This window comes from Synchiropus splendidus, chromosome 3 (genome assembly GCF_027744825.2).
Source record: "Synchiropus splendidus isolate RoL2022-P1 chromosome 3, RoL_Sspl_1.0, whole genome shotgun sequence".
In the NCBI taxonomy this organism is placed as follows: Eukaryota; Metazoa; Chordata; class Actinopteri; order Syngnathiformes; family Callionymidae; genus Synchiropus; species Synchiropus splendidus.
Window position 1 is genome coordinate 17980815 of NC_071336.1, and position 21330 is coordinate 18002144.

The window sequence follows — 21330 nt, forward strand, 5'->3', positions numbered from 1 at the left end:
GTCACTGAAATTACGGCGTCTCGCGTTAAGATGACTCAACTGTGATGCTTTTAGTGACTTCCTTCTTAAAATGGACACTTTTTCAGTACAGTTTTAGTATTTGTTATTCATTACTGACTGCACGCGTAAACATGAGAGTCATTGTTTTCCACCTTGTAAACCCCAATGAACCAGGCCTACAAAAGGCGCCAACTACTGGATAAAAACGTGGATACCAAATACAAAATCTCCTTATAAACTTTATTTATCAATTTTGTATTTACAAATACATACATTAGCTATCAATTCTGATATGAAATAATTATTTACAAAACAGTACTTGGAGAAAGACTTTCTGTACATCACGACCTGATATAAGTTAGCAGATATACATTTGGAGATTCCAAAACGAGGGGAAATGTCACATTTAGAGGTTTGCTATAAAAAATTCCAAGTGATGTGGAGACATTCTGCATGTGTCCTTCAAAAGCAGAGCGTGTAAACGGTGACGTGAACCCGCAGGCTCAAACGGCCGAGCTGCCGTCGTGACCCAGAATGTGGCTGATGTTGTGGGCCGGGCGGTTGGGCTGCTTCCCCGAGTCGGACGTGGAGTTGGACAGGGACAGCAGAGGAGACATGGGCATGGCGGAGCCGTCGGTGGGCATCCCAGTGGCAATGTCAGGGAAGAGGGAAGTGAGGCTGAAGTTGGAGATGTGAGGGGTGATTCCAGAGGAGTTGGTGATGGGCATGGGGGGCATTTCGGGCAACAGGGGGAAGCTTGCCTGAGCAAAACCAACTGGGCGAGGCGGGGAGAGGATTGATCCAAAGCGATTGCTGAGTGGTGGAGCGCTGCCCTTCTCAGCACTTGGACTGGTAAACATCTGGTTGGGGAAGTACTGGAGGGTGACGTCGCTAGGGAGGCTGGGGTGGGATGCAGGGGAGTAGGAGGGATAGAAGGAGGGCAGAGAGTTCTGTGGCTCCACGGGCAGCAGGGATGGAGTTCTGGAGGAGCTGGGCTGACTGACTGGGGGAATGAAGGAAGGGTTGGCATTGATAGGGGGAGGAGGATTCATGCCCCCCTCTGGAATAAAGGGGAAACCAAAGTTCTGCGTCAGATGTTGGTCAGACACCAGGTTGTTGTCACTGGAGACTTGGCCACTGTCCGGCATGAAGCGAACAATGGTGCTACGCCTCCCGTCCCCGCCCGACTGTGGCCTGCTCAGAAGCACTCCTCCACCAGAGGGCAGCGCTAGATGCCCCTCCGACTCAAACTGGTGAATTGGTCTGAGCGCACCTGACCGAGGCCGATCACCAGGTCTTAACTTGGTCGGCTGAGTGTCGCGGGAAATTTGGCGAGAGTGTTGACCTGCGGCTGTGGGCGGCCGCGAGGGGGCGGAGGGGCGTCCCGGCTCAGAGCTGCTGTGAGGAGTCGGAGGGTGGGGGAGACTGGCTCTGACTCCAGCGTGCATATTACTGTTAACCTGAGAAATGTGTCCCTTGCTGCCGTCTGCCAAGCGCATGGAGGAAGCCTTCTGCGTCTGAGGCACGCTGGGACTGGAGGACTTGGCTTGAATGTCCCCAGACGAGCTTCCAGGCACGCAGTTGTACTCCATAGTGACCGGTGGGCAGCACTGGACCACTCGCTGGTGGTTGCTCTGCTCCTGCAGGTGAGGAGACAGGAGGGTTTGCATGAAACTCTGACAACCCTCCTGCTCCCGCAGCGCAGCTGGTGCTGACTGCACGCCCTGCGAGGCGATGTGGACCCCACTGTAGCAAGCTCGATTCCTGCCATCTGCTGGAGGGCCTCCGCCCATTCTGAAGCCGCCTTGCTGCTGCCCCTGGGGTCCCCTCTGGGAAGGAGGGCCAGACTTTGGAGTCATCTCACTGCCACGAGATACTTGGGCGTCAAAGCCACTCAGCTGATGTGCCCCTGGGCCTCCACCCATGGACTTGAAAGGCAGACACTCAGCGACTCGCTGAATATCTGCCGGCCCTGAATGGTCCGACGGCAGGCGGTTCTGTGGGTTGTGAGCTAAGCTCGCCTTCCCCCGTGAAGAGTCCAGGTAGCCCCGCAAGTCAGCCTGGTCCTGAGCACTTCCCCTGCCAGCCTGCAGGTGGACGCCCATACGCTGCTGCTGCTGCTCGCCACTGGTTGAGCTTTTACCAATGAGAGCCTCTGCAGAGTAGTTGGAGACGCGGTGACGTTCTTGCCGTGAGGGAGCACAGGCGAGGTCAGAGGGCCGGGACACTGCGCTGCTGGGAGGAGAAATGAGCTGCTGCTCCATGGTCCTGGAGCTCATCATCCTCTGCATGGTGTTGTGGTCCTGAGCCACCTGCGGACGACAACATGGGCCGTCACCAACAATGTTGTTGTTAATGTTAATGTTATAAGTGCTATATTGCCTCCTAAGGGTGACATCCTACACCTAGCTGGAATTAGCTTAATGTATGTCAGAAGATTTACAATTGCAACTTCAAAAGTGGAATCAGGTGAAGATTAGTTCATGGTTTGCGGCACACTGTACTGAGTGATGTTACTAACCTTATGGCCGTCCGGTTGTCCCATGTGGTTGTTGTGGTGGCTGCGGGGTCCAGTGGTCTGGCCTTCACAGTTCTTCTCCTGATGTCTGAAGTGCTGCTGCTGGACCTGCTGCAGATGCTGCTGCTGCCTGGTGTGGGAGCCCTGCTGCTGCTGCTGCTGCTGCTGCAGCTGCTGCTGTTGTTGGTGCTGTTGGTGCTGCGGTGGGGTCGGCTGTTGATGGGTCGGCGGCTGGTGCGGCTGACCATGAGACTGCGTGTGCTGGGTCTGCTGCTGATGCGACGGTTGTTGGTGAGCCTGCTGCGGGTGTGGCTGCTGCGCGTGCTGTTGGTGCTGACTTTGCTGCGGATGCGAATGCTGCTGCGGAACCACAGGCTTCTCCATGTGATGCGGTTTCTGTTGCATGCCGGCAGGAGACCCGCTTTGGCTGCCACGGACTAAGCCCCTCTTCTTTTGCACGTGCTGCTCCTGGAGCGCCCTCTGGTGGAGAGAGTGGCGGTGCGCGGCGTCGGGCTGCATCAAGTGGTGCTGTAAATGATAAAGGTGGTGCCGCTGTTGCTCTTGATGCTGCTTCATGTACAGGTTTCCTCCCAGGTGTTGCGCAGGCTGGGGTGCAGAGTGCTGCGGGTGACCTTGGGGGAGGTGAAGCAATCCCGGCTGGATTTGTTCCGGGGGACCTTGTGGAGGACAGTGGGCATCCACAGGCTGAACAACTGTGCTCATGAAAGTGTTGGAGGAGAAGAGGGCGCCTCCACCTTCGACAGTCGTCCGTGGCATTAAGGGTGAGGAGGCTGGGGCCCCTGGTCCGGCCATTAGCTGGTTGTGTTCTGACACTTTCACATCCATGTGGCCAATAGGAGGCGCCGCTGGTGGGCAAGGCTTGTGTCTTTTCGCACTGTTAAGCAAGGTGTCGTCCTGGGCCTGCCGTTTGGGAACAACCTTCACTTGACGCTCGGCCTGAGCCCTCAGCAGAGCACTTTTCCCATGGACATATTCATTTGCCAAAGGCGCACTAGCACACGAGGAGAGAACGATGTTCGAGGTTTGGGATAAGTGGGCTGAGGTCCCCACCGGCGAAGGAATGGAGGTCTGTTGACCTGAGGAAGCAGGGTAGGGTTTCTGACTGGAGCTGGACCGAATCAAGTTGTTGACACTGAGGCTTGCTGCTGAGCCACTCTGGGATGAGCCCTGAGCCTGGGAATATGAGACCAGATGAGCAGAGCTTTGTAAATGCCTGGCCCCGGTGGGCAAACCCGCAGACCCTTCCACCGCAGCTCCTCTGCCTGATGCCAGCCCAGTTGGTTTAACTGTCACCGTCTCTGTGGCTTTACACACTTTAGGATTGCTTGCAGGCGTGCCCTTCTCTTTAGCAGCAGAAACAGACAAAGGTTTGCTTGAAGCCCAGGTGGTTGTTGTTGGGTTTGCTAGAGTGGTGCTTTCAGAGGAGCATGCCCCACTTCTCCTTCCTGGACTGTCCTGTTCCAACATGGCCAAGGCCAGCATTTCAGCCTGTTCAGATGTGAAGGTATAAGCACCATAGGAGCCAGAGGGTGCAGGGAGGGCGTTTCCCTGAGGAAGCATAGATGCCACAGAAAACCCCCTTCCACCAGCAGCTCCCAATGAGGAGGGAGAATCTGCATGTCTGTCAGATGTCAAGCCAGGCTCCCCCGTCGGATCATCCAAATTAGTGTATACCTGTTGCGATAACGCAAAGTCTTTTGAGGAAGAGGCGTCAGTCGTGACCATTACGGCACCAGTCTCTGCTTCTGACGTCAAAGACTTTTCAGGAGGCTCCCGGTTCATGCCAGGAGGGGGTAAAGGCTTCACCTCAGAGGAGAGGCAAACAGAGGGCCCTGACACATCAGCATGTTGTGATGTGTCTCTTCGTCTGAGTTCTGGATTTGTCTCAGGCCCTGAGCAGCTGAGAGATGTTCCCATGGAAGCTGGACTCTGGTTTAGAGTCAGAGAGGAAGAGCTGACTGCAAGATCTTGGGAAATGGATTTCGCGGGATGACTCTTTTCTTGCTGTGGGGCAGTCTGAATTGGCATTTGCGATGCTGTGGTACAGACAGTAGTGGGGCATGCAGGGGTCACAGGGGTCTGTGTATACACAGGCTCTGTCACACCCATGGGACAGACTACAGGCCTATTATGTCTAGAAACCACTGAGCTGGTGCACTTGCTGGGCGATGTGCCGGCCTCACTACTAGCTGTGGGTTGTTTTGCCTCTGGAACCAAGAGTTTGCTTGCTACTGCAAGTACCACTGCCTTGCTTTCAGCACCCGATGCAGTGTCAGATAATGGTTTAACTGACCCAGTAGTGACAGTTGTTGCTACGCCGCTGGTGTTCTCTTTACAGGAGACATGATCCTGAAGAGCTGCACTGGCAGGGGTATCAACCAGTGGATTTGATAGGTTGACTTCCGTCACATCAGCAGAGGGGTTAGACGGAACCAACGGCGCATGTTCATGATCAGAAACATTTGCGAGGGCTTTGCTGGCGTCGACGGTGGTTTCACATGTTGTGGGCTGATCGAGGGTCTTCAGGTTTGTGGTTTCTCCTGCTGCAGAGATTGTCACAGGGGAAGGCACATGACCAGACTCCTTCTTCTTAGATTGGTTGGACTTCTTCGATGTTGTCCTCTTCGTACTGGCAGCAATCCGCAGCTTCTTTCCAGGAACATTAGCCCCTTGTGTTGATTTAGCTGGGCTCACACAAGGAACACGCAACTGTCCCACAGGAAGAGAGGAAAAGGTATTGGGGCAGGAAGTCGGATCAGCTGGCTGCTGGAGCACTGACGAAGCAGCAGCAGGGGGAGGACCGGCATTCTGACTGGTGATGTTGAGCGAAAGGCCATGAGAGATACTCTGGTTCAGACTGCTGAGGGCGCCTAAACTATTAAGGGCCACATTAGTTGATGGCTCTTCAGACGTGATAGGCTGAACAAGCTGCAAGGTACCTTGCCCACTCTGAGAGGGTGTTTTCTCAGAGGTCTTCAGAGGCTGCAGGCTGAACAACTGTCCATTCACGGTAATGGTCTGAGGGGCGGTTTGGGCTGTTGACGCTGTTGACGCCTGACTGACTTGCTGACTGGGATTAACTGGTGGCTGCGCTGGTCGTGGCAGAATATGCACCAACTGTTTCCCACCTACACTCTGCAAGGACGCCGTTGAAATGCTAGTGGTGGGTACTTGGGTGGTCGCGGATGGTAAGGCAACAGGAACCATTCCAACCTGAGGATTTTGCGCCGCAGGTGCAGACTGATTAGGCGCCTGGATGATGACAATGTGTTGGCAGGGTGTCTTATTGATCACTTCTTCTCTTATTACGGACTGGGTTGGGCAGGTGTTGGCTTGCTGCAAGATGACCACGTTGGGCTTGTTCACTGGCTGCCCTGCAGTCTCTCCTGAGGGTGTTGCTACGGCAGGGTTGACCTGCAGCACATGCATAGTCTGAAGAAGGGGTAGTACGGCAGCTTGGGGCTGGGGCACAAGGTTCGTCGGAGTTGGGGCCTTAGCCTGAGGAATAATAGCAGTTGGTGGGCACGGGACAAGAGACCCTGGCTGAAACACCAGAGACTGAGTCTGGGACACAATGGTAGGATGAGCCACGATGGCCGGCTGGGAAACTATGGCTGGTTGTGGGGGAAGAATCGCACATTGAGGTTGGGGGGCAAGGACGGCTTGTGTCTGGTTAAGGATAGCAGATCTGAGCTGAGGCGTTCTCTGAAATGTCTGACCTGTGACAGGAGCTTGCTGGACCGGGATTTGAGATTGCATTTGTATTTGAATGGGCTGAACAGATGATTTGTTGACTGCAGGACATACAGTCACCTGCTGGACAGCGTGGGCGCTGTTGCCAACCTCAAGTGAGGGTAGACTCTGGCAAACAGGCTGGACTGTGTTTCCTGCCATTTGAAGAGTAGTCCATGTGGTCTGCGTGCTGCCAGAGGTGCCGGTTCTTAGAAGGGCTTGGTTATTAGGGATGGTGTAACACAAAGTCCTAGTGGCATCTTGGGAGATTTCTGTGGTGACAGTATGCATCAGCGTGGTTAGGCTGGACACCGGTGGAACACTGGGTTCAATTGGGATGGGATTGACTGAGGAAGATGGTACGGTGCTCTGGGTGGCAACAGTAGGGTTAAGTCGTTGGGCCTTAGCCGCAGTTACAGTTGGAAGTTGAAGAGTAATGTATGAGACTGAAGGTGGCAGAGAAGGAACAGCTGCCGGCTTTTCAATCACACACTGCTCAACCACAGACAAAGCAGGTGTCGTCTGCGTGTTAGTGGGTCCAGGGTTTAGTTCCGTCTTGGCAGGGGAATTGTTAACATGTAATAATGCTCCATTAACCCTTAATCCACCACCAACATCAACAGGTGCTTGAAGAAGTAAAGTTTCAGCAGGCTGCTTTCCAGGGTTAGAGTCCTTGACAGCCGGAGCCATTGCATTGTTATTGGAATAGACGATTATTCCTTTAGGGATTTGATGAGTGGGAGTAACCTTTGCCACCTTTGCATATCGCTGTTTGCCCTTCCAGTGAACAGTGGGGTCTTCCAGAATGTTGATGTCATGGGCCTTAAGGAGATCTATGTAGTGAGCACTCTCCTTCAGAAGCTCCTCCAACTGACGGCGTAGGCGACGTATTTCTTCTGCTGCAGGGGAACAAAACACATATGAGAAATTCAAACATTCGTGCACTGACAAGGAAGTAACAGATTTTTCTTTAAACAAATTGCTTTCGTTTAAATTAAGTTTACCTTGGACTTTTTCTCCTCCTTCAAGAAGCATGGCATCATTTTGCTTCTTCAGTTCAGTGATATAGCGAAATGCCTGGTCCAAGATCATGTTCTTACTCTTCATTGGGACATTAGCAAAAACAGGTCAATTATAGGAAACCAAATGTACAGGGACAAATTATTTGAGGGCACATTTAAATATAACTTCACAAAAATAGGATAAAAATATAATTGTATACCTCCTTTGCATTTGTAGCAACAATAAAGTAGAATAATTACTGCCGTTTTCAATGCTGCCACATTAAAAGAATGATGACCACCGTCTTAATAATGTGCTGCCTGTGAAAAGGCCAACAATCCAGTGGTTTCTTACCTGCTTCAGTGATTGTGAGCATGGCAAAAGATTTCCAATCCGGGTAATCCCAGCATTTATCTTTTCCTTTCTGTGTCTTTCCACTAAACAAAAAAGACTTTAGCTGTTATATTGCAAATGAACATAAACAAACAGATGTCACTTTGCTCTTTTAATGTCACATTTCTCACAGTGAGGTGAATAAAAACACAACCCTACCGGCATTATGGGATTCTTTGTTTTTCTTTTTTCTGAAACAAAACACAAGAGACGCATTGTATTTCATTCTTTGTAGCATATCGCACGGTGCTTCAAAGAGTCTTCCTTACTTAGGTTTTCGACCCGCTGTTTGTGTTTCAGTCATCTCTGGCATCCTGTCTCAACAGTCTTCTGATGATGAAGGTATCATCACAATCAGCACACCGACCAATTGGATCTTAAATACTCGTCCTTTGCGTCCTGCAATTGAATGTTCAGACAGAACAAACGTTGCTGGATGAAGCGAAGGTGAGAAAACGCTTGATCCATAAAACAGCTGCGTTGTTACACATAAAGCTTATCAAGTGGTTCAACTGCTTGTTACACTCGAGTAATAACGTAGTATCGGCCAACAGTGAACGGAAATAAAAGTTATTGCTCAATTTAAATTTGAAAATGCTTGCTTGTCAAAAACATGTGTTTTTAATTAACTCGAATAATAATCGTACAACCTAGACAAACACAAATTTGGCTAGCACGCTAACGGCTAGCAATAGCTCCGCAGAAAGGCGTGGATTTAAAGACAAAACGACGAATAGCCGGGGCACATTCACACTGGAAATGTGCTTAGATTGGTAATTTATACTGACCTGTAGCCTCAACATTGTGGAGACTGTGGATTTGTGCGTAAAGATGGGAATCAGTGGCTAACTGTTAGCTGGCTGCAACACATCTCTCAAAACAACCCGGCCACAATCTAACTTGCTGAAGGGGCGGGACTTTCGATTCGAAAACCAATTGAGTTTTAAAGCAGAAACTGTCTCAGCCAATGAGAAACCGAGTAGGAGGACCCGGCATTAAAGCGTCAACTGCGTGTGTTTTCGTGTTTATTTCACCAACTGTACACGAACTGTACACAGTAAGCATTAATTTAAGTAACATAATTTAAGTAAAGCCACAATCATGGTGAGAGAAAACCAGCACGTTAATTGAGGTACGCAAGCTCACTAAGATGTCAATCAAGAACTGACACCATGGTAACAATTCACCCATCAGTGACTCATAGAGTCACAAAGAAACATGACTGTGGTTCTGGGACTCGCTGGTCTCAGACTGGAAGCACTGAAACTACATTCACTCCCAAACCCTAGACTGAATTTACAGCCACCTTTAGTACCAGCATACAAATAAACCATGTCAGTGATGGATCCAGTATGTCTTCTGAAGGGTTGAGGTGGCTCTGACACATGAAGATGAGGACTGAGCCGTGGTCAGATCAAATAAAGTGTGAATTTTTAGAAGGTGAACCGGAGGCAAGATACACTCACACGTACTGCAAATAGTAATTCCTTTATTTAGACGTTAAAAAGTCTTACAATATAGAGCTCCAGAAAAGATAAAATTCTTCAAAGAAAAGAAAAACATGCTTATACTACAATAGAGAACTTGAGCCTCTACACATGCATTGGCGTCAGAGTTTCTTCTGGTACACCTCCGTTGTTAACGTGAACTTGAGGAACAAGGTGTCAATAGTTAAGGCCCAATGCTCACCCTGACGAGAAGCTGATTTTGACAAGGTTGCATAAGATGCCAAAGGTATACAAGATGTCTCGGTTCAGAAGAAACTCTTACAGTTGCAATTCCATGTTCAGCGTTTCCGATTGGTTTTCACTCAAACCCAGGGGAACCGCTGAACCATGTGCTGTAGCAAAGTCAAAATTAAAATCAACACTTTGAATAGGTTTTCGAATGACCAGAAATGTTTGCCAGAAATAAGGTCATCTACTTCTTTGCATCAGCTTAAAACCGTTTCTTGTGCCCTCAGATATTCAACACAGGTCTTGTTCTTGTTTGTCCCAGAACTGATGGCGATTTCTGGAACTATGTCAATCATGCTTCAAATCAACATTTTCCCACACAAGAATAGAAACCAGCAATTTTTTTAGAACTGCATAAAAACAACCCAAAAAGAACTTGTTCTTGTAAACACCACCATCTTCAACACCACCAAATCTAAAACCCTCCTGCAAATTTATCACCAACTGAACTTTTGGAACTTTGTCCGGGTATTTTGAACTGTACGGGGAGCATTAAAATATGAGGAAAAAAATGAGGCCCATTTGCAATTTGTAGTTTTGAACAAAGTGTTGACGCTCAGCGTATTTCACAGTTCTGTTTCTGTGGGGAGCAGTACATCTCTGTGCTTTCAGAAAGCTGTACTCCCCTATTCTGTCTTCTGCAGCTCTCTGGTGGGAGCAGCAGTGGGGCTGCGCAGGCTTTTCTGCAACACATGGGCATCCGCTGGCTCTATTCTCTTGTAGTAATTCTTTTTTGTTTCGATGATCTCAAAGCCAAACTTCTGATAAAAGTCGATGGCTGACTCGTTGCTGATCTGCACGTGACTGTAAGCAGAAAAACAAACATGGAGTTATTAACTCTCTTATTGACTGACTCCGAAATTAATGTAAACACGATGAACTCACAGGTAAATGTTGTCAAAAGTGCCGTCCTTCTCACAGATGTTTAGCACATGATTCAACATCTTTGTACCTAGAAAGAGAAAACAAATCAGGAATCAGAAACCATTTTACATACATGTATCTATCACTTGGTATTTTTAGTGCACGAGTTTCTTACCAATTCCAAGTCTACGGTAAGGTGCTAGACAGCCGAGCGTCATGATGTACAGTCTTTTCTGATTCTGGGAGTGGTCCACTCTGCAGCATACAGCTCCCACCGCTATGTCATTGAAGTATGCTGCCAGAAAAAAAAAATATCACAATGAATAAAGGTAACGTTTCGATTTCCAGGCCGTTGGACACTGAACACAGCAGCATATTTATTTAATGTCCTCACAGAGTCAGTCAGGTCCATCAAATCATCTATTTCAGGCCTGTTTTGCGAGGACGGTCAAGTATATAGTACAGACGTTCGTTGGTGAAAAGGCAGACGTCACCTGACCCATGAATCAAGAACATCAACTTCATGTTTATTCATGTTGACATTCTATGTGACATTGGGTAAAGAGAGGAAAATGGCAGAACTAAATTCCTGTCCCAATGTATTGCATCATCCTGTGCTTTTTCAATTCCTCCTAAAATGTCTGCTCAAAAGTCAAAAGCGATACCAACTGTTTGTGGAATAGCTAGACCAGATGGGTGGGAGTGTGACAGTGTGTTTGGGATTTGAATAAGTGGAGGGAAACATATTTCTAGTAGGGCAGCTCTTTCAAGAGCACTGTTGTCCATTCAACCTTTGGCCATCTTCTAGGGTACGCGTCCAATTGACGGGGTACATTTCAGCAACGTCACGTAATCATTTCAAGATGGACAAAAACCTATATAATTAGAAATATATATATATATATATGGCACAGAGTTAATGTAGTTCTTACCTAGCTTTGCGAGTTCTCCAACTTCCAGCACATCTTTGTAAAACTTGTCGTTGTAGCTGACAGGGAAGATGACTTGGTTCAGTCGTTTCAACTGCTTAATGTTGTGGGGCGTAACATCCCCCAACTCGATCCGGCTACTGGAACAAGAGCAAATCGGTCAAATAGCGGTTGACAAACACTGCTTGAAGCAATAAGTGAATCTTGCGGAATTCTAATATTTACACGTCTTTTGAGATAACACAACTACACTGTCATCTCTCAGTGAAGTTGCTAACAAAACAAGTGGCAGGTGGCCTAACAGCCAACAAGCACTGAGGTGCATTGGTGATAATATGCTCTTTAGTTTTGTTGGTGGTGTGCCAATTTCAAGAGGCCCTTTACAAGTGAGAAATGACATGTGTACAGCAGGCATAGCCAGTACCATTGTTAAAGGAGCTTTGTTGCTCGCCACCTGCCACTTTTTGAACTTGACCCTGCCTTGATTGTTTGTCCCCATCAATGACCGGTAGAACATTTTAGAATCTGTTCTAGAGAAAGCAAATGATCATTATTGTTACTCATTTTACTCCATCCACTATTCCAGATTATACTCACTTATGTGATGTTCATTTCACCATGATATATAAAATCATTCACAACAATGAATGAACAATACGCTCACTGTTCTCACAGCGTTCCATTTTTAATTTGATTCACTTTTCTCTCGTCAACAAACACCCAAGGGAAGCTCAGTAGGCAAGTCCCTTTTTGTACTTTTGTTTATATTATTGACAAAAACAGTAAGCATTTAAAAGAGGTCAACACAAAGGTATCACGCTATTTTAAGGTTATTCATGTAAAACCATCCATTTCCATATTCTTAGGTTACAATATTGACAATACTACAAGTGCATAAGTATATTAGTATTGAGTATTTGAACACGATTGACTACATTGCTTTTGGAACGTCAACTTAAATGACATTCTTCCCCCCAGCCCTGGGAGGGGTGCAGCTCAGTGGTTTAATGCCTTGATTCCACGCTGAACATTTGCAGTATCTCTCCCGTTTTGCAGGTGAATTGGCAGATAGACGCAACCAAATGTTCCAGTTGCATCATCTAACAAACCGAAAGTTCTCTCGTGTATTAGGACAATGCCTCGAAATGACACAAGAAAACAGCCTAACTACTTTACGTGCCCTGAGCCGCCAACCTACAGAGCTTCACTCCCTAGCGCCACTTTAACGCGTCCAACACCACCCGATCCCCAAAGCGGCTTATGCTGATCACAGAACGGCGGAGTAGAGCGACCCTCTGAGCTGTTTTGGTACCGCAGCAGAATAAAAATAGCAGGCAGTTAGCTCGCCTCGCCTAGCCTCTCCTCCCTCAGTTAACATGCTCAACTTTACTGGTGCTGGCCCATAGGAAACTGCATGTATTCTACTCACCCTTTCATTGTAAACAGATATAATCCTTATTTTCGTTCAAGGTCGACGATTGCTTGACACAGTATGGATCGGGTTTGTCTCCCGTTTCACCCTCCACATGTAGCTAGTTACGGTGGTTGCTGTTAGCTTCCCTCCACGACTGAGAACAGCCTGTCAACCCTGACCCCCGCATGCGCACTGCGACTACGCTCAATGAGTGATTTTTACCCGTGTATAGTCTCTCAGGTGCGGCTCCTAACTCGCAAACGTCTTTGCTTCTAACCTTTATTGCACATTTACAACGCTTATGTAGCGAAGGACATCAACGTTGCGATTTAAATTTCAGTTTTGGACGTATCGTTTGCATTTACATGTTTCAACGAATCACAACCAAGGAGATACATTTCAGGGTCAATATGATTGTTTGACTGGCTTTCATCAACGAATGGGTTTCATGTGATGACATTAAGTAATTATGGAAATGTATAAATTGCAATTCTGTGATTTTATTATCATTTATTTCCTTGCTGGTGATGAGTTATAAAACGGTTACAGTAAACGTTGAAGCGAACGTGATATAGAATTCAACCCCGACTGTATTTAGACACTTGTTTTCTGTCGACACTGTAATTTAATATACTGCTTATAGAGCAGCGTCAGAGGTCAGTTGTGGGGAAAAGAATCATTCGCGGACTTTAAAAGCGCCATTTTGGCTCATTTAATGCAGCGAAGACAAAAATGAAGAGGATCTCTCTGTTTGAATATTAGTTCCCTTGTTAAACTATCTTAACTTGCAGCAAGGATATAAAATTAAAAACAAAAACCTATAAAAAAAAAAAACTTGAATGGAATGACACTGTTGAGAACCATGTCCTCATATGTAGGGGTGCGTGTTCTCATCTCAGCCTGGTGCGTCAAACTTTCACATTTCACCGCAAATATAGTTTGTAGTGAGCTTTTAATATTTCCCCACAGGCTTGATCTGACATGTTCTGATGTTTGTAAAGACACACACATTTTTTTTTATTACATTGGATTTATTACATTTTATTTGCCAGGCGAACGTTGAACAGAAAACTGAATGAGAGTAATATATCTGTTATTCTAGAAGATCTCTGTGGCTCCGGGGCGGATCCAAAATGGCGTCTGTTGCAGCGGCCCTGCATTAAAACGAAGCGGCGACTGAATGAAGTCAGCTGACCTCAGCCCCCTGTCACGCATCGTTTCTCCTGAAGGAAGACAGTAAAACACCAGTTCCCCGCTAAGGCTGTGAGTATAATAACTATATTGATACATATATGTTGATGTTTATAGCACTGAACGAATGTTTTTTTTTTGTTGACTACACCTGCACTTCGGTACTGCAGTAAAACGTTACTAGCCGATTTTCCTCTCAGGCCGAGACCAGTCTGTCGTGTACTATGGTTTTCCCCTCACTCTGCACTCGTGATTATTCTTATTCTTATTCTGATTCAACCACACGAGTCACGCTTCAATTCCATTTAGTTCGCCGACTATTCAGAAGCAGCGGTAGTGGAGCTAGCTAGGCTGTAATGTGCCATATCTAATGCTGTCGGCGGACGATACCTGGTCTCCTAAACGCCGTATTATCGGCTTCTGCGCGGTGAGGAAAATGTCATTTAACATTAGAGAACCTAAAAATGCCATTTAACATGAGCTCGCTGTCTCTATTCACGTTTCCGTGCTGACATCTCTCGCCTGCATGTCAAGTATCTGACGGTTCTGCTAGTCACGCCGATACACGGACTGCTGTACAGTAAATGCATGAACGTTAGACACCGATGCATCAGTCTTAAATTCACAAGTGAAACCGACCAACTGTTTCACACGACCTGAAATAACTGTAGCCATTGGTTAACATTTTTACTGCTTCGAATTTCTGCTCACATTTAAATGTGTTTGGACATAAGAAAGCAAAATAATTTGGTCAATCTTGGTAAAAGCTATTGTGCGGTAAACTTCCCTTTTCTCCCGTCTGTGCTTATTTTCCACTTCCTGAACTTGAGTGCTATAGCCACTCAGTCATGTGCCAAGATCATATGACCTTATGTCATGTCTGATCATTTCTGATCTCTTACTGCGCAAAGCGTTCTGTGCGAATATTATGTGGGATCTGTCACTTGAGAGTGTAAAATACATGACGTCATTAACGGTCTCTCCCATTGATCTTTTAAGTAATGTTTAGGTTTGCCAGCTCGGTGATCAAACAAGTTTACTCTGTTTACTCTGATCTGGACTGAGTTAATCATGCTGAACGCTATTCCTTATCTTTTCATTGTTTCCCAATCACCGCGACTGACACGTCATATTGACCACAGTAATGTGCGTCTTTCTCAAAGTCTCACTACTTGTTGACAAAAAAATGCATTTACGTTTATGGTGTAATAGGAGTTATATACATGCAGTACTCTTGTTGACCGATTGGTGGAGCTGCCTTATCCCTGCACAGATGGTGCAAAGCTACTGAAGAGTAAACAGGAAGAATGGGCATCGGTGGGAAGGACAATATAAGGGCATAGCTGAAGCCGATGTTTAATGAAATATTTGTTTGGTGAATGTAATGATCTGTTATGAAAACATCATCTCGAATCCATCAGTGTCATTTTCCCTCCGCTGAGCGCTTCACTGTGGTCATGATCACTGCATTGGACACATATGGACATGTTTAAATGTAGTACTCCTACATGCATTGTTTAGTTTTTCCATGTTTTTTGTTATGGGTTTGTTACTTTTACATTAATATTCTCATAGTCGGTTCTTGTCCATCATTTTAAAAATAAATGGCTCCAGCATTCAACTCTTTGTTTTTACCTTTGCAGTGTGACTTATAATCTTAAGATGGACTTCTCTAAACTGCCCAAGATCAGGGATGAGGAGAGGGAGAGCCAGTTTGGATATGTCCATGGAGTCTCTGGTCCTGGTGAGTGCAGAGACACGCTGAGTGTTTTACACAAAGACACTCCCTTCCTCTCATTGTTTGTCTTGTGCATTGTCTTTAAGTCAATATGTCATCTTCAACATCACTATTGTCTCAGGCAGTTGCCCAGACATGCTTTGGTTAGGATGCTCAGCTGTGGTTTTGCTTTCATCAAAATGCATCTGCTCAGAAGTATGGAACTGTTACACCGTAGCCCAATGCTGACACAAACTTTGAATGTTGTTTCCTATTAATTGTCTTTTACCAGTTTTTGACCTGCGCTTTTGCTTCCATTTCCAGTGGTGACGGCCACTGCCATGGCAGGAGCTGCCATGTACGAGCTGGTCCGTGTCGGTCACAGTGAGCTGGTGGGAGAAATCATCAGATTAGAGGGTGACATGGCCACGATCCAGGTTTACGAGGAGACTTGTATCCTTTTTTTGAACGTTCAATATGAGGAATTATACAACAGCAATGATTTTATTGGCTTGGTCAAGCATCACTGTATTTTTCCTGAGCAAAAAAAAATCAGCTGGTGTTTCTGTTGGAGATCCAGTGCTGCGGACAGGAAAACCTCTCTCTGTGGAGTTGGGTCCTGGCATCATGGGCTCCATCTTTGATGGTATCCAGCGACCCTTGAAGGACATCAACGACCTCACACAGAGCATCTACATCCCCAGAGGTGTTAACATTGGAGCACTTAACCGAGACCTAAAATGGGAGTTTACGCCCAGCAAGAGCCTGCGGGTATGTAAGAGACTGGTAGCTGCACTATAGATTGCATGTTTGCTTCTTTTATTAAAGTACATTTTTGACCTGTTAGGTTGGCAGTCACATCACTGGAGGAGACATCTATGGGCTGGTGTATGAGAACTCTCTAATCAAGCACAAGATCATGCTGCCTCCCAAAAACAGAGGAACTGTGACATATGTAGCGCCACCTGGAAACTATGACATTTCTGTAAGTGCAGCCGTCATATTTTTAGTACTTTAATAACTTCTCTGACCTGCGACCTAACTGTTGAGTGGCTCTTTACAGTAGGTGCTTGCTGAGGTCGCCTACACACAACCATTGGCTTTCATGTTCTCTCCTGATGTCGGTATTGGTTTCAGGATGTGGTGATGGAGCTGGAGTTTGAGGGCGTGAAGGAGAAGTTCACCATGGTTCAGGTGTGGCCAGTCCGACAAGTGCGTCCTGTCACGGAGAAGCTGCCGGCCAATCACCCGCTCCTCACAGGACAGAGAGTCCTGGATGCTCTTTTCCCGTGGGTGATCTGCTTTTTTTTCCCCCCATCATTGCTATTTTTTTATTGTCCTGCCAGACCTGTAACATCTGATATTGCTCCACAGGTGTGTACAGGGAGGAACCACTGCCATCCCAGGAGCTTTCGGCTGTGGCAAGACTGTCATCTCCCAGTCCCTCTCCAAGTACTCCAACAGTGATGTCATCATCTATGTGGGCTGTGGGGAGCGTGGTAACGAGATGTCTGAAGTACTGAGAGACTTCCCTGAGGTGAGTTGTGGTTATATGTGATGCGTATTAATCACAATCATTTACTGACCCGACGAAAGGTTGAGTCATTCATTAAATACAGTTGGCCGCACCTAATTCACAGCCAGTTTTGATCTGGAGCTGGTCTACATCCTATAAGAACCAAATCAGAACATGATTTTGTAACGCTCTTATCTGACCAACAGCTGACAATGGAGGTGGATGGAAAGACTGAAAGCATCATGAAGAGAACTGCTCTGGTGGCCAACACTTCCAACATGCCTGTGGCTGCCAGAGAAGCCTCCATCTACACTGGTATTCTAAATTCTCCTTGTCTGTTTCCATGCCGTGGTAGATGCCTTCACATTGTGTATTGTATTCGCATGCAAATTCTGACCTTCTTTTTGCATATATCTTGCAGGAATCACACTTTCTGAGTACTTCAGAGACATGGGGTACAACGTAAGCATGATGGCTGACTCCACCTCACGTTGGGCTGAGGCTCTTAGGGAGATTTCAGGCCGTCTGGCTGAGATGCCTGCTGGTAAGATGCATGTTTTGTGAGCATACTCTTTAGTAGCTTTAGTTTTGTGGGCATGCTCTTAATAGATATGTTTGATTCTTCCTTTTATATACACTTATACTGTTTTGTTTTTTTGATTAACGGTTATAGCCACAATGTTGTTAATAAGGACCAACTCATCATTAATTCAATATAGATAAAAGGAAAAATTCCATATCATAAGACACTTGGATAGTTAAGCTCTAGATCAGGGGTTTCAAACTTCTCTGTGCCCGATTTTAGGGCACAGAGCCCCCTCTCTTTGTGAGATGCTTAGAAAACACTGTATATGCTGTATCGCTACCATTATTACCATATCTGATTTTGATAATATGACCAAAAGACATCTGTACTGTAGGATGAAAAAAATCATACAAACAGAAGTCTTGAGACCATTCAGTCCTGCAGTGCATGATGGGACACCTCAAGACCACCCAAGTGTTTGAGCAGTGACTTGTGGGCCTGTTCTATAGAGTCTCACATTGGCATTTACCGAGGAAGATAAATAACATCAGATGAAGTTGTTTCAGTTTAGTTTCTATATCACCAGTCCTACCTTTTGAATTTATCTGTTCATATGGGACGAGTGTCGGTCTTTGAATGTGTGGCCGTGTGCACTCATTCTTTCAACAGATGAATTAAAGAATCTGGGATCAGAGCAATGAACAGAGATTAAAACAGGGGAAGGGTAAGGGTACAAGGCACGTTGTAATGGGTGGAGAGAAAAGTGTAATTCGGTCTATGACAGGTGCGAGAGAAGCTCTATTGATATCTGCCATGATGTAGAGGCAGTGCCTCTGAGAAAAGACAAGACGTTCAAAGTGTCAGAGATGAAGATCCTCAGGTGTGTATTGGGAGTGACTGGGAAGGACAACATAAGTTGTAAATGGAGGAAGCTGACTTGATGAAGCAACTCCACATGGAAAATGCAGCATAACTTTGAAGCTGCAAATGGCAGCGCATGTCTCCCCCACAAGGGGGAGCTGTGGTAGTGTCTTGGTCTTTGGTGGAAATGTTTCAACACCCCTGCTGTCTTACAGATAGTGGTTATCCTGCCTACCTGGGCGCCCGTCTAGCCTCCTTCTACGAGCGAGCTGGCCGGGTCAAGTGTCTGGGTAACCCTGAGCGAGAGGGTAGTGTCAGCATCGTTGGCGCGTGAGTGCAGCACCAGATTTCATGATGTATTTGCTGCTATCTTCAGCTTTTAATATACTTAAATGTTCCTTCCTCAGTGTATCGCCTCCTGGTGGTGATTTCTCTGACCCAGTTACATCAGCTACACTTGGTATTGTTCAGGTAGGTGATGTGTTTGTCATTTGTGGTCTTGGTTCCTCATTATTTAGCTGTTGTTCTACTCCTGACAGGTGTTCTGGGGGTTGGATAAGAAACTTGCTCAGAGGAAACACTTCCCTTCGGTGAACTGGCTCATCAGCTACAGCAAATACACCCGTGCTCTGGACGAGTACTACGACAAGCACTTCCCTGAATTTGTCCCACTGCGCACCAAAGCCAAGGAGATCCTGCAGGAAGAGGAGGACCTAGCTGAGATTGTACAGCTTGTCGGAAAGGTATGTGAGCTGGAGGTTTAACCATCGAAACAATAGTCAATAAAGCTCAGTTTAGTGAGTGACCTACTTTATGTTCCTGACAGGCTTCGTTGGCTGAAACAGATAAAATCACTTTAGAGGTGGCCAAACTGCTTAAGGATGACTTCCTGCAGCAGAACGGCTACACTCCCTATGACAGGTAAGAGAACGTGCATATCTCAACTGAGTATGTTTGGCTGGCATGTAATTATAGATGCTACGTTCATCTTTTATCATAATTTTTATGATATAGTTCTATTTTAATTTGGTTCTGTCTCATGACACTTTATGAAAAATGTCCAATTTCAAGTCATGAGACTTTGATTCAGAGATTGAGATCTTTCCCTACAAAGTCATGTACAAAATGAAATGTAGATCAGAGAAAGCTAAAGGAAGACTATAAGAAGAAATGGCCAACCAAAATTGTGTGTCTCTTCAGGTTCTGTCCATTTTACAAGACCGTGGGAATCCTCTCCAACACGATTGCTTTCTACGACATGGCACGGCACGCCGTAGAGACCACTGCTCAGAGTGACAACAAGATCACCTGGGCCATGATCCGGGAGCACATGGGTGAGATCCTCTACAGGCTCAGCTCCATGAAATTCAAGGTCAGTGATGGTGGTTTCTCCTTTTCTTATTTCAAAGCATGTGCTACAAACTACAACAGCTGCATCCCATAACACCCATTATAAATAAATAGGTCTCCGTTTTTAAACATATAGTTTGAAATGAATCGAACAGCCGAAGGCTCCAGCAGATGTGAACACAACAGATATAAATGTGGAGATGAAAATCCTATTGGTCCCTGAGGCCAAAATAAAGGGGTTTGACAGAAGAAGCATTTAATATTTCCTCCTGCTATCATTTTGCCTGTATATAGTTTATTATTTTGGTACAAGAAACATTTCCACCGTTTTTTTAAAATAGCATTTCTTTATATGTGTGTTTTTTTTTCTACTGTTTCCTTTTCGTAAACTCACATCTTGATATGATTTTGTTTATATTTAATTCATGTTTAAATCATGTATGTGTCATTCACCTGGTTGCACCAACATGTTAATACATTTGTATTTATAATTTTTTTTTTTTTTTTAAAGCTATGCTTACATATGCATTTGTGTCCTTCCAGGACCCAGTGAAGGATGGCGAGGCCAAAATCAAGGCCGAGTACGCACAGCTGCTGGAGGACATGCAGAATGGCTTCCGTACTTTGGAGGAGTAGTTGTCTCTGTCCATCCACATCACCCCCTTCCACAAATCACATTCCAACACCTCATATTCCTGTGTGCTTCCCTGTGATCCTTTTTTGTGAAAGACCGTGTGATTGCAACTTGATATAGAGGAAACGGGGAAGTTGTACTGTACTCATGACTATTTGTGGCCTCCGATTGGCTTACTCTGGATCCTCTGCTCGGTCGTCGGTGCGTGTCTGTGTGAAAGAGGAATTTCTTCCCACTTTGTTTACATCTTTTCCGTCTGTAGTCGTGTTCCTGCAGTTTGGTTGATGTATTGTAATCATGAGCATCTGTACAGAAGAGTATTGAATATAACTTTAATAAGATCACTCTATTTATTGCCAGCATAATGACGTAAAGGCTTTGTTGTCCCCATTTTTGTTTTATGGTTGTGTTCATGCAGTGCAGTGTTGTTGTGTGTGTTTGCTGTATGAATGTGTAAGAGCTGGCCATCTACCATCATGTTACTCTCGAGGAATTAAAACATGATAAAACGGTTGCCTTCTGTTTGTTTGACTTCTTTGTTCCCAAAAAAATGTGCTTGGGGCTGTTCAACAGGTCTCACCGCCTCTCTTCGTCACATGGTGCACTTTGATTTTAAATAGCATGGATTAGGCACCTTCTTATATTGAAGAAAGCCAGTTGTCAGAAAGGCTTTTTGCTGCCATGAACTTTGTGGCAACCCTATTTTATTTGTTATACATACAACAACAGTAGTCACCTGAAGAGTGTCTGCAGTGAATGGCAAAATATTTTAAAAAGTAGTGGTGCGTCCTTCCTTCTCGTTCCAGCGAGTCAGGTGCCAGGGTCACCATCTTCAACCTTTCTCACTCTATCTCAAACCGAACATTCACAGTCATGATTCACCTGAACATCCCTTTTATAACTGTCAGGACTGCAGTCAGAGCACA

The 21330-nt window shown here is 46.0% G+C and overlaps 3 protein-coding genes across 4 annotated transcripts; 1 reads left to right on the top strand and 2 right to left on the bottom strand.

The window, feature by feature from the left end:
* Positions 1-233: 233 nt before the first annotated feature.
* Positions 234-8554, bottom strand: LOC128755533 (basic helix-loop-helix domain-containing protein USF3). Its single transcript, XM_053859215.1, has 7 exons — positions 8455-8554; positions 7936-8065; positions 7826-7857; positions 7628-7710; positions 7276-7372; positions 2522-7170; positions 234-2312 (listed from the first exon to the last, which is right to left on the bottom strand). The coding sequence occupies exons 2-7, from the start codon at positions 7977-7979 to the stop codon at positions 504-506; spliced, it is 6714 nt and encodes a 2237-aa protein (XP_053715190.1). The 5' UTR covers positions 7980-8065; positions 8455-8554; the 3' UTR covers positions 234-503.
* Positions 8555-9138: 584 nt separating this feature from the next.
* Positions 9139-12778, bottom strand: naa50 (N-alpha-acetyltransferase 50, NatE catalytic subunit). 2 transcript variants are annotated; one of them, XM_053859218.1, is made up of 5 exons: positions 12625-12778; positions 11199-11332; positions 10442-10561; positions 10288-10354; positions 9139-10206 (listed from the first exon to the last, which is right to left on the bottom strand). In XM_053859218.1, the coding sequence occupies exons 1-5, from the start codon at positions 12630-12632 to the stop codon at positions 10029-10031; spliced, it is 507 nt and encodes a 168-aa protein (XP_053715193.1). In that variant the 5' UTR covers positions 12633-12778; the 3' UTR covers positions 9139-10028. The 2 variants fall into 2 exon arrangements, with proteins under 2 accessions (XP_053715193.1, XP_053715192.1); XM_053859217.1 differs by having other exon boundaries at positions 11199-11335.
* Positions 12779-13714: 936 nt separating this feature from the next.
* Positions 13715-20912, top strand: atp6v1ab (ATPase H+ transporting V1 subunit Ab). Its single transcript, XM_053859216.1, has 15 exons — positions 13715-13872; positions 15444-15544; positions 15842-15970; positions 16074-16288; positions 16365-16502; positions 16655-16806; positions 16892-17054; positions 17240-17348; positions 17455-17577; positions 18636-18750; positions 18828-18891; positions 18960-19163; positions 19247-19341; positions 19621-19792; positions 20314-20912. The coding sequence occupies exons 2-15, from the start codon at positions 15463-15465 to the stop codon at positions 20404-20406; spliced, it is 1854 nt and encodes a 617-aa protein (XP_053715191.1). The 5' UTR covers positions 13715-13872; positions 15444-15462; the 3' UTR covers positions 20407-20912.
* Positions 20913-21330: the final 418 nt, after the last annotated feature.